The following is a 15,029-nucleotide window of genomic DNA, read 5'->3' as shown; positions in this document are numbered from 1 at the left end:
ATTTCATTCTTTTAATATTAAAGGAGCCGCAGGTTTCAGTCATCTTAGGAACAGTAATTGTCGTGTACAAGTGTTATTAAATAAATAGATTAAATACAGTGCTAGCAAGCAAAACTCAAGTGTGTCTTTGTAACAATCAACATGTAAAAATCATATGAAAGTGAGCAAAGTAGTATTATGTATTACATGTTAGTTTTATAAAAAATCACTGTTTCCAAAATCTCTTCACAGTTGACAAGAATGAGCTCATGAGGGAAAGACTGCAACTAGAGAAGGCTAAAAAGAACAAAGAGAAAACAACAAAAACCACTCAAGATCCAAAAGTCCAACAAAAGAGAAAGAATCCTAAGGACTTTGCAGATCAACAGAAAAAGAAGAAAAAGACAAAAGTTCAATCACAGAGTGGTAGAGAGATGCAACAAAAGGAAAAAGAAAAGGAAGAAAAGAAACAGAAAAAAGATGAGGAACAAACAAGGCAAAAATTTCTACTAGAGGCAAGGAAAGCCCAAGCAACAAAGAGATGGTCCTCCACCAACTCAGAACTTACAATTGTTTCCCCTTTAAACACTTCCTTCAGACCTGAACCACTTCACCGAGCAAACAGACCTTCAACACATCTGACTTCACCATCCCACCAAGCCTTGCCTCCATCACCACATGCGGATCACCAAGCAAACCATCAGCCATCAGCTGACCCCACAACACCAGCTCCAAAAGCAGTTAAAACTCCAGCAAGAATAAATACATGTGCCCGGTCAAATCGTCCAACAACACCAGCTCACCACACAGATGAAACTCCTAGAAGACACACTCAGTCAATGCATCCAACACCATGTACAACTCGCCAAACAAATGAAACTCCAGCAAGGAAAAATACTTCATCAAAGAACACCTCTGAACCAAGAAGGGGCTTGCATTTCCAGAGTACTTTGGTTATGACTGACAGCAGTGAAAATGAAAGTGATGAGGAGTGTGATGCAACAGACTTTGGCTCCAGTGCCAGCTGTTGCAAGCAACAGAAACTGGAAAATGAAGCTTTGAGAAAGCGACTAGAAAAACTATACAAGAGGCTTAACATTGCACGTAAGTCTTTTTAAATTATATAATGACTTCCTATCTAAAAGTCATTAATTTTGTCTCTGGTTAACATCAGAGCAATTTAGCAATAATTATATTGTTGTACTGCACACATTTCTTTTGTAAGTTCTATCAGTCACATAAGATCAGATTCAAATACACACAGAACTACAAATAAATGTCATAATCAAAGTTAACACAAATAAATGCCAGGGCTGTTCACTAAAATTTTACTTAGCAGACCAGCTTTTATTTGAGCCTACTGTTACATTAAGAAAATATCTGATGGTAGTTTCTTGAATTCAATGTTTAAATCAAGTTTGACTTAATGTATTTAATATCCTCCAATGGTTTTAAGTGTTTGAAGTAGGTAAGCACAATTTAAATATTGTTAAAAAATGTGTCGTAACAAGAAGTTTGACAACTTAAATTTTTATGTTGTCTTGCAGTAAAGGCAAAGACAGTTGAGAAGGTGGTAAAAAACAGACCAGTGGCTGGCATTCTGGACGCTGCATTGGCTGTCGAGTATAAGGTAATTCATTATTTGTCTGTTCTGCATGCCATCAAGATAAATTAAATTGCACAATCTGGATTGCTCACTTTACATCTGACTGCTACCACACATCTCAGTCAAGCTTTCTTAGTTGTTTCTTTGACCACTGGTTGATAAGAATAACAACTTCATATAATAAGGACTGAAAGGAGTGGCTGGAGAGGACTAAAAAATATGTTTTCTCTAGATTGTTGCATACAGACCAAGGGAAAGTATTTCTCTTCAGTCCAACCAAACTAGCCTAAGTACCTGTTAGAGCTTCACTTAGGACTGCAGTGTTACAAATTAACTGTACAACTGTTGTTTTTTATTTACAGATGGTTGAAGTAATGGAGGGATCAGGGGTATACTGGTACTCCCACCAGCGGGCATATTGCTCCGCATTTAAGCATTGGGCAGGCTACATCAATGCTGCCATAGATATATTTTTTAACAAAGAAATACTTGCTGCCTCTTCTGCAATGGGGAATGAAAAAAAGAGCAAGAATGGAAGTAGCCATCAGCCATTTAACCCCCTTATCATCCAAGCTCTTATTGGTAGGTTTAACTAAATGCAGATACAGTATGCCTTTTTATGAAAAGGTAGAGTCATGCAGTTGATTTAGGATTAAAGTTTTACTTTTTAAAAGGTTTTTACAACTGGTATCTGTATGTTGAACTGACAGAAGAGTATTTTTAGTGGAGTTAATACATTTTGACCCATTCACACAAGTAAATGTTTTTTCAAAAGCTGCTATACTCACAGATCCACAATAAAAACTTCACTTTTTAAAACTTTTGATGAAAGTATAGATTTCTTATTATTTGTTTCAATCAGTGTAAGGCCATTGCCTAACGTGAACCCAGTCGAATGGGGAGCTCAAGAAATGGCTCTAGACTAGGAACCTTTTTTGCTGTAGCACTCAATATTTCACAAGTTTGGCTCCTACCTTTCACCTTTTGGCTTTATAGTCTCTTTCTTTTCTTTCTTAATGCATCAAAAATCCAAGTTTTTAAATGAAAACACAATACAAATGTGGACCCAGGCATCTTAATTTACTGATAATGCATAAGTAAGTTACAGGTTTGAGAACATGCTTCACTCTGCCAATTCCTAATTCAAAGCAAACTTTAAACAGATGTAATTTTTGTAATCTTCCTTCAGGCAAGGTTTGCTCCAAGTTCAATAAAGATGTCCCCACACCAAGCCAGATTGTCCAAAAAATCAACATGAAATGTGTAGAAGCAAGGCGGCCACCAAGAACCAGACAAGAGTAATGGCTGTGATTTGAGTAAAAGGACACAGTTGATGTGATTTCATTGTCTTGCTTTATTTAGGTTCCCACACAATTAGACCATTGGGTTTTTGAAGTGATTTTCAGTTCAGGACAATGCAATTTTGCTGCAGTAATAACTACTGTTACAGTGTGACATGCCTTATGTTGTATTTAATTATTATATTAATTAAATAATTATATTTTGCAATTCTTCAATGTTTTACAAGAGACACAACCCAAACATTTTTCTTCGTAGTTGCTAGTTTTGTTGACAGTTTGTTAAGTATGTAATATCCATTGAGGACAGGGTATAGAATTTGTGTGGAGAGTATATTAAGTATTTTTTGATTGTTTAATGTATTAAATATATGCAAAGAATGCAAAACTGTGGTTCCTGTTTCCATGTTCTGAAGGCTCCTGATATCTCAAATACTTTGAGGAAAAATTGTTAGAATAGTTGGAGTTCAAGGTAACCACAAATAAGTTACTTTTGAAAATAGTAAGAGGTTTCAGGTATCAGTGAGTAAGCTCTGTTTTGAAGAAAACCTTAAACACAAATAATTTTGAGCATTGTAATAATTTTGAGATTGACTGCTGGTACATTTTGATCTCAGGACTGCATGAGCATTATATTTCCTCCCCACATTCCATAAGCATGCAGGCACCACTGGGTACGTCTGTTGAAGGCCTAAATGTAATAACTGTCCTAAATGTAATAAAGTCCTAAATGTAATAACATTTGGTCCTAAATGTAATAACATTTGGTCCTAAATGTAATAACATTTGGTCCTAAATGTAATAAAGTCCTAAATGTAATAACATTTGGTCCTAAGTGTAATTAGCCTCCAATGCAATCGTATAACTTCTTCAGTGCATTGTAGTTACGGCGGACATCCACATTGAGATGTTGAAGTGACAGCTGTTGCACCAAAAACCGCTGACCAGTGTACATGTCTCATTAAGGGCTCGCTGATACCGATCAGCGTCTTTTTACTTGCTAGACATAAGTCAAGAAGCATTGGCCGCAAACCGTTATACTGATAAAAAAAAAATGGCATCAAATGACAGCTGACAAAACAATGAGTACGCTGACCAAAACCTCAACAAGTCATAAAACAAATTACAAACTTGGACAAGGGAGTCCGCTGACTTGTAGGTCGGACAATTTGCAGGCTGGGCTACAAATTTTTTGTCTTTCCATGCCTGCATAGACCTTGTTAGCATGCACATTTTGTTTACCAATTCGGATCTCGTGACAGCACTCTAGAGTGTTGTTACTTTAAAATTCGCGAATATCTCCCTGAGTATATGAATATGGACAAAATAATTGTTCTCCTCGAGAGAACAAAAGTGGGACAATTATGTTCTCCTGATCTTGAAATGCCTGCAACAAATCCGACAAACGAATAAGGTATTGCATGTGTCTCCATCGAATCATATACTCAGTAACTTACATTTAACAGGTGTAAATGCAAAGAAGCTACTGACCAGTACATCATCACAAATCACCGGCTCAGATTGCCAATCACAAAACAGACACTTAACAAAAATCTGGTGCATGTCATGAACGAGCTCACTGACGCAAAATTTTTGAGCTCCAAAATTAAAAGGAACGGAAAAAGGTTCCTATGGAAGAGGTAGTACTGTAATTCGAAATAAGCAACAGGTCTTTTTAGCACATACTTGTTGCTCGAATACGTTTTATATAAGGCCGGAAACAGTCACACGAGTGATTTATAATGAACATTAAAAATGGTTGTTTATGTTGAAGGCTGTAAATGATGTCCCGGTCCCCAAAGACTCACGCAAAAATTTGTTCCCTTGCTTTCTCCGAGATGTGAGTACAACTAATCGTGTGAGCCGTTTTTTAACGGTATACTAATTGATTTAAGGCGAAGCTGAAACCTATCAGAGCCAGAGATGTTCATGTTAGGCACCAAATAGATTTGATGGATATGAGCAAAAGAGGATCCGTGAAGATGAATGGACATTTGTACAGATACGTTCTAACAGTGATTGATGTTTTCAGCCGTTTCCTTTGGCCTCGTCCTTTGGAAAGCAAATCAAGCCAGGTTATTGCAAGTGAATTGGAATCTATTTATATGGAGCATGGATCGCCAGAAATAATACAGTGCGACCAAGGAGGGGAGTTCAAGAAAGCTTTGAAATTACTTTGCGATCGCATGAATATAAAATTGATTTACAGTCGCCCGCGCCATCCCCAATCACAAGGCAAGGTGGAACGTTGCCACAGGACACTAAGATCCATGATGGAATATGACTTTCAAAAAATGGGTCAAGACGGTGTAAACTGGGCGAAACAGCTCCCTCTTTATCAAAGAATTCTACATAACGACCCTAAGGAAGTAATAGCTTACAAAACACCATTCGAAATATACTTTGCACGAAAGTGCAACGCCTTTAGAGAGAGCAGATTACAAGACGAAATCCTTCCTAGTGCTGGGAGGGTTCGCCCAACTAACAATGACCGTAATCGGCGTTCCCGGCAAACTTTGAAATTACGAAAGCAAGCAAAAAGAGCCACGAGCAGATGTGAGAAGCGGATGCAGCGAACACAACTTCGCTTAAATCTGCCCTCGGTTTACAGCATCGGAGAAAAAGTGTATATACGTTTGAGAGGGAAACCATCGAATAAACGGCATGTGACGGAGGGTCGTATCGAGAAACGTAAGATCAAGTTGCATACCTATAAGGTTTCATACCCCTCACCGCTTTCAGGAAAGGAAGAAAGGAAATGGGTCACCGTAGACGATATCACAAGCCTAACACTAGAGCGAGAAAAACAGAAACAAAAATGCGCCAAGCTGTCTAAAAAGAAAAAAATTGACCACTACAAAAAGTATTACATACCTATGAGAAGAAACGATTATGCAAAGGCTATTGAAGATCAGGGTTTTAAATTGGTTTACAATCCTCTTGGAGATGACAATTGCCAATTTGCTGCCCAATCGCATCAGGCAAAGAGACTAGGCATTTTGAGATCTCCTGAAACCATGAGGAAAGAAATAGTAGAGTACTTAAAAAGTAATCCGTACGATAACGATGGCTTCCCACTTTTGGAGCATTTGACAGATGATGAGTTCACTTGCTGGGACGATTATATAACTCATATGGCGCGAGATGGGACCTATGGGGATCAGATTACGCTGTATGCAGCAGCAAACTTGTATAATATCGATATCCAAATAGTTTCCTCTCTAGGAGTTGGTGGGCAGCATGTGTTCAGTCCGTCAGCAAGTGTTTCAGCAGCTACCGTGTACCTTGGACATCTTGCTGAGAACCAAGGCGAACACTACGTGAGCTTGGAACAAGTTGCGGATCACAACGACGCTAGTGAAAAAGAATACGATGCAAATGACCCAGGAGAAGGAGAAATTCCCGAGGATTATGCGAATGAAATGCACATAGAGCAGGATGTCGTTGATTTTGAAATGGGTGACTCTGACGCAAAAACTGGACTTGACGGTACCGTCGGCATTGGTGACGACACGGACATTGCTACAGATATAGCTAAGGGACTTACTCATGGAAGCCGAACAAACGAGACAGAGTATGAATTGCAGAATGAAGTCGACAATGGTATAGCGAATGGTGGTGATAAGCTGATGGAGGTTCAGTTTGTTTCAGATGTAGACATCGACTTATTTGCGGCGAGAGGAGATGACGAATGTCACATTGGAAAACTTCCCAATGAAGTTTTAGAAAGAATCCTAGAAATAGTGTTAGCGTCATCGGCCATCCTGTTTGCTGGTAATGCATGCCACACATACCAAACATTACGTAAAGTTAATACACGATTCAGGGCGTCGGTGCTACGTCTGAAACGATTTCTACCAAGGCTTCATGTTTCTGGTGGATTGAAGTCTTGTTTAATCAGCGCTCGAAGCCTTCTAAAAAAGTATGGTCCTTTAAGCGGTCTATTGATCGAGCTGAAGAAAATCATTTCTAGTCCAAAGTGGGCTAATGCTTGGCTGGAAGTTCAAGTGGATGAACTCGATTGGTACGTAATCATTGGAATTTTTTGGAAGAGAAATTGACTGCAATTGATGATAAACTAGCATGCTATTGTTGATGTTATCGTTCGTGTTAAAGTCGTTAGTAGTGATGCACCATTTTAGAGCAGTTTGAATGACTTCGCTGTATCACATGTTAATCCAAAAGTATTATTATCAGTAGTGTTACTGAAATTTTGAACATCAATGTTATTCAGTGTCAAATGATTTAATGAAGCATTTGAGTTCATTTATAAGAATGACTTTCTTGATTTATTCAATTTTGAACCTAGGATGTTACATTTCTAGCCCTTTATGGCTTCACTCCACCTCGGTAACAGTTCATGTACCATATGACTATACGTGGAAACTGTTGAGCTTTCTTTTTTCATTTATTTATTTATCTATTCATTTTCTCCCCTCACGAAGGGGAGAAGAGATGAAGACAACTGAAAAAATGAAATAAAAACTTGAGATTGACTGCGGTATATATTTTTTCCCGATATTTCGGTTCGGGAACTGATGAACCTGTCTTAAGGAGCTAAAGGAAAAAAAAATGGTTCATTAGACCATCAACTGACCATCATGTGTTGAATGCTGTAGCTCAAGAGTTCAATTTGACGCTTGCGTGGAAAAAAGCCACATGTCGAGACCTGTGATCGTGAAATGGGATAAGATATGATTGGTCAGTAGATATCTAGCTCTGTAAGTCACTTTATTGCTTTTTTAGAGGGCACGGTAACGAATCTTGCAATCTGATTGGTTCTTTACCCGGTCAGTATTTTCTTATCTCTGCCCACGGGCCACGGTAACGCTTTCGTGAGTCGCCGAGTACATCCCAACTTTCGTTGTCATTTTTCATAAATATACCTCGTTTTCTGGCTGGGCTGTATTTTTAAGCAAACACGTCGGTCACTACCTCAAGCCGATAAATAACTTATGAATCCTCTCTTTTCTCTCTATCAAATCACTTTGCTTGACAGAAAAATATTGGTTTCAGAATGAATTTGTATAAACAATAGTGTCATTACGTTGGTTGACAAGCGGCCTAAAAACCGTCTGCAATTAATTTTAATCGTTCACAAAAAGTACCCAAAAAGTTGAAACGTGAGGTATTTGGTTACAGTTAAACTGAACGATGGAACTTTCATTCATTAATATCTGAATTTTCTCGAGCAATTTGTTCAAAGTGAAAGAGCGAGCGAAGTTTTAATTTAAGTTCTACAACAAATATACGCTCCTGGTGAGTCTTTCCAATTCCATTCAATTTGGACATTTGTACCTTAAATTGCACAACAGAAATTGAAGGAAGTTTTTGAGAAAAGGCCGCATTACATTCCCTTGTGTCTCGTTGGAGTGTGCCGTTCGAATTTAGTTTTTGTGAAGGAAAGATCAGAGTTACACACGCCATTACAGCAAACAAACGAGCAAACTCTCACAACTTCAAAATAAAAAAAATTGAATTTACTCACAATTACTTTCCTCGCCGTTTACTTAATGAACAGAGGTAAATCCTCGTACATGAATGAATGGTCGATGAGAGTGAATAATACTTTCCGTTAGATCATTAACTGATTTTGAAGAAAACATTGTCGTGACGGTCCTTGCCAAACTAGTTCTGTTGGTTTTCAAATGTTCCTACGCTTTTTTTTTCTTTCGCGCTCTCTAATTGACAGGTGTCAGATTGTGACAGATACTTGTAAAAATAATGTTTCAAAGTTTGTTTGGAAGCCTTTTAAATCACCTTTATCTTTACGGAAATGAAAATGTTTCGCTGAGGCATCTCTCGTAAATTTGCATCACCTCTATTTTAACTACCATTTACCCACTCAAAAATTGTTCAGTTTATGGAAGATCTTGCCGTATTTACGTCCATAAATCATTCGGGTTCTTTCGGAAAGAATTTCGTCAAGTTTAAAAACAATAAATATGTTATTTACCGGCTAAGGGTCGGTCCGTATGGTGAAAAACTGTGACCTCGGTCTTGAAAATGCTGCCCTCGGCCTACGGCCTCGGGCAGTATTTTCAAGACCTCGGTCACAGTTTTTCACCATACGGACCTCCCAGCCGGCAAATAACATATATTTATCAAATAGCTAGCAGCGCCCACGGGCAAGATGAAGTGAATCCTGTGTTCTGATTGGATACCTGAGCGGGCAAGATGATTCCCTTGCCCGTTCAAGATTCCCCGAATTGATACCGCGCAAGAAAACTCACAAAGTTCGTAAATTTTGGACAATGTCGACATATACATAGAAAAAATTAAACGACCTTCTTGGGTTTATTGTACTACAAAAACGGTTGGCTTTCACTCTCAGCTATCGAAATAAACAAGTCATTCTTGATTCTTATCAAAGCGAAATCTTTTGCTATACAATGAATCCCTTAACGTTTAAGCCAAGAGAATATAAACTCTCTTGCATTGACCAAGCTTGTTCGGTCAAGATGACTGGATATTAGCCTCGTTCTTTTTCTCCTTTTTTTTGGACCAAGACTTCGTCTCAGTCCCTAAAAACGCAAAAAAAAAAAAAAAAAAACTCGGCCAATATCCAGCCATCTGACCTCACGCTTGGTCAATAACGCATAGGAATATATTTCATGCAGACTCATACAAATCTGGCAAGGGAAGACAGTACAAAAAATGCACTTCCGAGCCCGGAATTTGTCAGACGTATAGGTCAGTGGACTACCTTTTTCTTGTAACGCGGTTCATAAGGTGTTAACTTCAGCACTGATCACACAAGTTATCGTCAAAATCTGTTTCACTTAAGAGTTTGAGCCAATGATATAAAGAGAGCTCTTGGTCAGCGTTCTCATTGTTTTTGCGTCTGTCAATTTGATGCCAAAAGCTCATCAGTATAAGGTTTTGTAGACAATGCTTCTCAACCTACGTCTTTAGCTTATAAAAAGATGCTGATTAACATCAGCGAGCCCGCAATATGCCATGAGGATTGGTCAGAGGATTCTTCGGTGCAACAGCTGTCACTTTAACATCTCAATGTGGATGTCTGCTATAACAACAGTGCGCTAGCGCAGTTAAACGATTGCATTGGAGGCTTATTACATTTAGGACCAAACGTTATTACATTTAGGACTTTATTACACTTAGGACCAAATGTTATTACATTTAGGACTTTATTACATTTAGGACAGTTATTACATTTAGGACTGCAACAACGTCCTTAAGGAAAAATCTGTGCCATAGAATCTCCATAGTTTTTGGGGAGATGCACTGATCATATGGTTTTGCTATGGGACTGTAATCAGAAAAGCATGAACTCGATCATTACTAGATGATATGGGAATTGTATGGAACTTTTAGAAATTCGTAGCATTCCCATATCAGATGCTGCAGTATCAATGAATGATATGGGAATTGTATGAGACTTCACAAAACATATGTTACATTCCCATATCAGATGCTAGTATGCGTGGATGATATGGGAATTATATGGAACTGTGCCAAAAACATAGCATTCCCATACAAAAGGGTCAGGGATCATATGGTATTGGTATGGGGCTGATCCATATCATTCCCATACCAGATACTATGGGAAATCTATGGAACTGTGCCAAATATGTAGCAATCCCATAGTTAAATACAATAGAATCAAAACTGAATGAAGACAGTGGCATATATGGTTTTGATATGGAATCAATAGCCCATACTAAAGCCATATACTACCCATATATGGGCCATAGTTTATGCCATACCATTTCCATACTTGGACCGTATATGGCCCATATCACCAGGTTTGGTAAGGGTGTCTATCTGTTTATCTTTCTGACTGTCCAACTGTATCTCTATCTGTTTTGGTGTCTGTCAGACTCTTAGTCCGTATCTGTCTATCAGCATTTCTGTCCATTCCACCGTCTGTGACTATCTCTCTGCACTTGTCTGCTTAACTGTCTGTCTGTCTGTATGACTGACTGCCATAGGTCAAGGGAATATACTACAAAATGAGGTAAAAAGAAATAAACCACAGCCAGTAGGACTGCATAATGACAGGGAAGGTGTTTACTTATTACATGTAGGTGGATGTGGGTCACTAGAAGGCCATGTAAACAGCACATGATCACCATCCCATGTAAGTTAATTTCTTACGGTTTCTTGGGCAGGCTATCCTGAGCTTCAATTTCCTGCTTTGTCAATCCGTGTCTAGGAAAGTCCATTTCTGTGTCTGTTCTTCCAGGACATATACAGTTAACACGGATTCCTGTATCTCTGATGGCTGCCTTCAGTTCAAAAGTAGCAACAAAGAAAGAAATATTTGAGGGTTGAACAGCACAAATGGATCATGGCTTCTCAAAACAGATGACAGCTTGAAACAAAATGATAATATGTTAACTTGAAATTGTTGCAAGACAAGCTGGTATCAATCAGGATTATTTATTCGCTGAAATATATACTTATTGCAGTTTTTGTTTGTGCAATTTCATTTCTATTTCTTTCACCAACTCTTGGTAATATATCCCAATCACATTTTTGTTCTCATTCAGTCACTTACACGTTAAGTACCAATAAAATATAAATATTTGAAAGCCTGAGAGGAAAAATATTAAACCTCAAGCAAAGTGTAACACCATGTTTCAAAGCTGTCAGATAATATGTGACCCAGTCCATGAGAAAATGGATGATAATGCTTTTCCGTTTAAATTGCAAAACCTTTCACTATCCGTTTAAATCTGTTTAAATGGTTCATGAAAGTGTTTAAATGGTTTGCTCATCTGTTTAAAAAAATTTTAGCTAAAATGTTTAAGCAGTTCGCTTATCTGTTTAAAAAAATTTGCATCTGTTTAACGCTTTTGGTAAAATGTTTAAGCAGTTTGCTTATCTGTTTAAAAAAATTTGCATCTGTTTAACGCTTTTGGTAAAATGTTTAAGCAGTTTGCTCATCTGTTTAAAAAAATTTGTATCTGTTTAAAGAAATTTGCATTCCTTTAACGCTGTAGCAAAAACATTTAAATGGTTTGCTTATCCATTTTAAAAAAAATTACATTTCATAAAATTTGAAGAAGTCAGACAAAAATTCCTCTCATTATAATTGTAATGGCTGCCCCCCTTTCTAAATTGAGCAATGATCTACCCTGTATCTCCAAACTGTATTGTTTATTTGGGCTCCCACATTACTCACATTTTCAATACTTCGAGTGAAAGCTATGACTCCATGTTTTTTGGCACAATAGATAGGAGCAAGTTTCCATGGCACCAAGCCTTAGACATGGGGGAAAAACAAACAAATAAAAATTAACTAAAGACAACAAAATCTACCAAATTCCAGTAAACTTTTAAACTATAGTATAAGTGACCCTATTCAAAAGGCAATTAATATGATAATCATAGCAGCAACAACAGTATGGGGTCAGTTGCAGCTTCTGAATAATCAACTTTTAACTCCCATGCCAGATCAAGACAGAATTTCTCCTTACAATATTGAAACAAGATCAAGCAGACGAGTGACAGAGTAAGACAAAATATCAATTAGGGAATTTTTAGTTGATCCAACACCAAATTCTCCAAACCAACATTATCGCAGACAATATAGAAAATCACCTAAAAAGAGATCTAGGGAGTTGAAGTGTCAATCACCTACCAGCAGTGGATGATGTGTTTATAATAACTGAACCACTTTTCATATTATCAAGAGCAAGAAGAGTTCCATGGATGACTCCTCCCTGAAATATATTATGTTTCATAAAATTTGATATTCAATCAAAATGAATTTCTCAAATCCCCTGATAAAATTTTCAATTGGTATGCTCAGAAACTGAGACCAGTGTGTCAAAAGGGCCTGCATTGAGTTGCTCTAGTCCATTACCAAATGCAGAAATAATTATATAAATGTCCAACTGGACTGACAGAGGGAGAGGGGCTAATAACAGGGATATCCAACTCCTAGAAATAAGATGTTTTGTTTGTTTATAGACTCATCAATTTTTTAATGTTTATTCATTCATTGTTTCAATTTTCTATGATAATCATATTAACCCTTTTATTCTCAAGATCTCAAAAGCATTTCTCCTTACTGTATGCCATACAGTTCTTGTAATGTTGGTTCTGAGACTTCTGTATTGTATCAACTAATAATCCCCTAATTAAGATTTTTCTTTATTTTGCATATATATATATCTGCTTGATATTGGATCGTAGGGAGAAATTCTGTCTTGGGCACTCATGGGAGTTAGGGGTTAACCAAAGACAAGTAAAACATTGATAAGATTTTTATCTCAGTAATTCCAAAAGCCTACCAGGTTAGTATTGAGAGTTTTGTTCCAATTGTCTTCATCCAGAACAGCAGCATTGTTGCAAACAATGTCAATGCAACCCCACAAAGAAAGAACACTTGAAAATGCCTCTAAAACAAAAACAATAATGTAATTGTCTCTATTCAAGACATTTTTGTTTTACAATTGGTGTGAAGCCAAAATGTAATACCAGAGAGGACCCTCTAAACTGCAGTACTGAAAACTACGGGTACTGTAGCAAACATTTTGAGAATATCACATTATCATAAACAAAAATATCAACCTTTCAAATTGCTCTCAACAGAAACATCACATCTGATGAAAGTTATTGATCCAGTTCCATACTTCTCTCCCAATGTTTTCTCCACCTCTTTCCCTCTTTCGTCATTTATGTCAATTACAGCAACCTGACATGGTGTTCAACAAAATCAATGAATTTTGTTTAATTCTCTCATGAAACTTTATTACCCCACTTATCAGTTAAAGGAATGATAGATAAATGAGTGAGAGAAAAAACAAATGAATGAAAAAATATTATGATTAAAATTATTATAAGCTGAATTACACAGGCAGTTTGATTGGTTCTTACTTATGATCTACTGAAGGACAGATGCATAGATGGTGTCACCACTTGAAATTTTTTCCTTAATCTTTATTATGTATTACAAATAGATTCCAAGTTGCCGTGGATCAGTTCAGTAATAGATCACAGAAGATATCAATATGTAGTAAGAACATCAGTGACTCACTTGGCTGCCCCTGACGTGCCACTTTTTTGTCCTTGAACAGATGCACAGCAACGTGGAATCTAATTGTTAAATTAAATAGAAAGAAAGAAAGAGTAAATGAATAAATGAATGAATCCAGGAATGAAGAAAAGACGACAGGAAGGAAGGAAGGACAGAAGGAATATTATAGATGAATAACAACCAGTCAATGTACGAATGAAGAGTGATTTTATGGTTGGATGGAGGCAGGCAGAAGAGTGGATAGAAAGATACATAGACTGGAGATTTGGAGGAATATGAAGGTTCAATGCATCAGAGTGGACTATCTTAGTATTTCTAAAATATTGGAAGTCTAATAGGGGTGAAATTAGTGCATTTGGTATGAATAAAACTTGTCAAGTCTATTTAATCTTGATGGCTGAGCTAGTGCTTAGGGATGAATGGAGATAGCCTAAAGCGGGAAAGACTATGCAAAATCTTATCGAGGAATTTCTCCGTAAACTTCGGGTGAGATTTATGTAAAAAAAACAACAACAACAAACTTAAACATAACTATCCTCTCGCCGAATAATCGAATTTATATTACAATTAATCAACCTATATGGCCTCAAAGGTCACCAAAGCGGGAAGCATTTAGAAACAATATGCAGGAAGGACTAACCTTGGCATCGAATTGCAGCAAAGTCTCGCAAATTCCTCGTCCTATCCCGGAAGCTCCACCAGTAACAAAAGCAACACGGCCCGAAATCTTCATTGTTTTAAAATTGTTTCGCCTTAGTAGTTACAACTGTTGCTCTTTTGAACTGCCATATTTGTTTTTCTCTCTCCCACCTCACAGTAGACTGGGCTCTAACTTAGGGCCCAGCCGAGCAAGTCACGAACAGATAGTCAAGAAAGAGTACTTCAGGGAGGGGAGCCTGAAGTCCTCTACTGCACTGTCCATCCTATGTGCACAACGTTACTCGTGTGATCAGGGGGCCGCGCTCGCGAGAAAGGTACTTTTTTCAAAAAACTTAAACGGTCATGGCAGCAAAATTCTTGTTGGGAAGCCAACTTGTAGCGATTTCCGATTCGGAAAAGAAGAAAATGATGATAAAACGATGTTTGGAAACGTGAACCATGTATTGTTTAATACTCACCAGAGGACAAGTGGAGA

The 15,029-nt window shown here is 37.5% G+C and overlaps 3 protein-coding genes across 3 annotated transcripts in view; 2 read left to right on the top strand and 1 right to left on the bottom strand.

Annotated features, from left to right (window-relative positions):
* Nucleotides 1-3,271, top strand: part of LOC149048093 (uncharacterized) — a 3,919-nt gene extending 648 nt beyond the window's left edge. Inside the window, exons 2-5 of the mRNA XM_089200340.1 lie at nt 232-1,083; nt 1,527-1,609; nt 1,948-2,167; nt 2,775-3,271. Coding sequence (XP_089056466.1) covers nt 249-1,083; nt 1,527-1,609; nt 1,948-2,167; nt 2,775-2,887 — 1,251 coding nt within the window. The 5' untranslated portion in view covers nt 232-248 and the 3' untranslated portion in view covers nt 2,888-3,271. The remainder of the gene's footprint in view (nt 1-231; nt 1,084-1,526; nt 1,610-1,947; nt 2,168-2,774) is intronic.
* LOC113685416 (15-hydroxyprostaglandin dehydrogenase [NAD(+)]) overlaps nt 1-14,779 on the bottom strand; it is a 22,416-nt gene extending 7,637 nt beyond the window's left edge. Inside the window, exons 1-6 of the mRNA XM_089200345.1 lie at nt 14,535-14,779; nt 13,429-13,552; nt 13,149-13,255; nt 12,494-12,575; nt 12,035-12,114; nt 11,005-11,135 (exon numbers count right to left, since the gene is read on the bottom strand). Of these exons, the coding sequence (XP_089056471.1) occupies nt 11,005-11,135; nt 12,035-12,114; nt 12,494-12,575; nt 13,149-13,255; nt 13,429-13,552; nt 14,535-14,627 (617 nt within the window). The 5' untranslated portion in view covers nt 14,628-14,779. The remainder of the gene's footprint in view (nt 1-11,004; nt 11,136-12,034; nt 12,115-12,493; nt 12,576-13,148; nt 13,256-13,428; nt 13,553-14,534) is intronic.
* On the top strand, nt 4,752-7,295 carry LOC149048092 (uncharacterized). The gene has a single exon (XM_089200339.1). It carries the CDS (start codon nt 4,836-4,838, stop codon nt 6,942-6,944), a length of 2,109 nt encoding a protein of 702 aa, XP_089056465.1. The 5' UTR covers nt 4,752-4,835; the 3' UTR covers nt 6,945-7,295.
* Nucleotides 14,780-15,029: the final 250 nt, after the last annotated feature.

Source organism: Pocillopora damicornis, chromosome 3 (genome assembly GCF_964200805.1).
Source record: "Pocillopora damicornis chromosome 3, jaPocDami1.2, whole genome shotgun sequence".
NCBI classification, from domain to species: Eukaryota; Metazoa; Cnidaria; class Anthozoa; order Scleractinia; family Pocilloporidae; genus Pocillopora; species Pocillopora damicornis.
Note: the sequence above shows the minus strand (reverse complement) of the source record. Positions and strands in the feature narration are given on the sequence as shown.

Excerpts from the sequence above, each read along its gene's own strand:
- LOC149048092 (XM_089200339.1), top strand. The coding sequence starts at position 4,836 with ATGGATATGAGCAAAAGAGGATCCGTGAAGATGAATGGACATTTGTAC.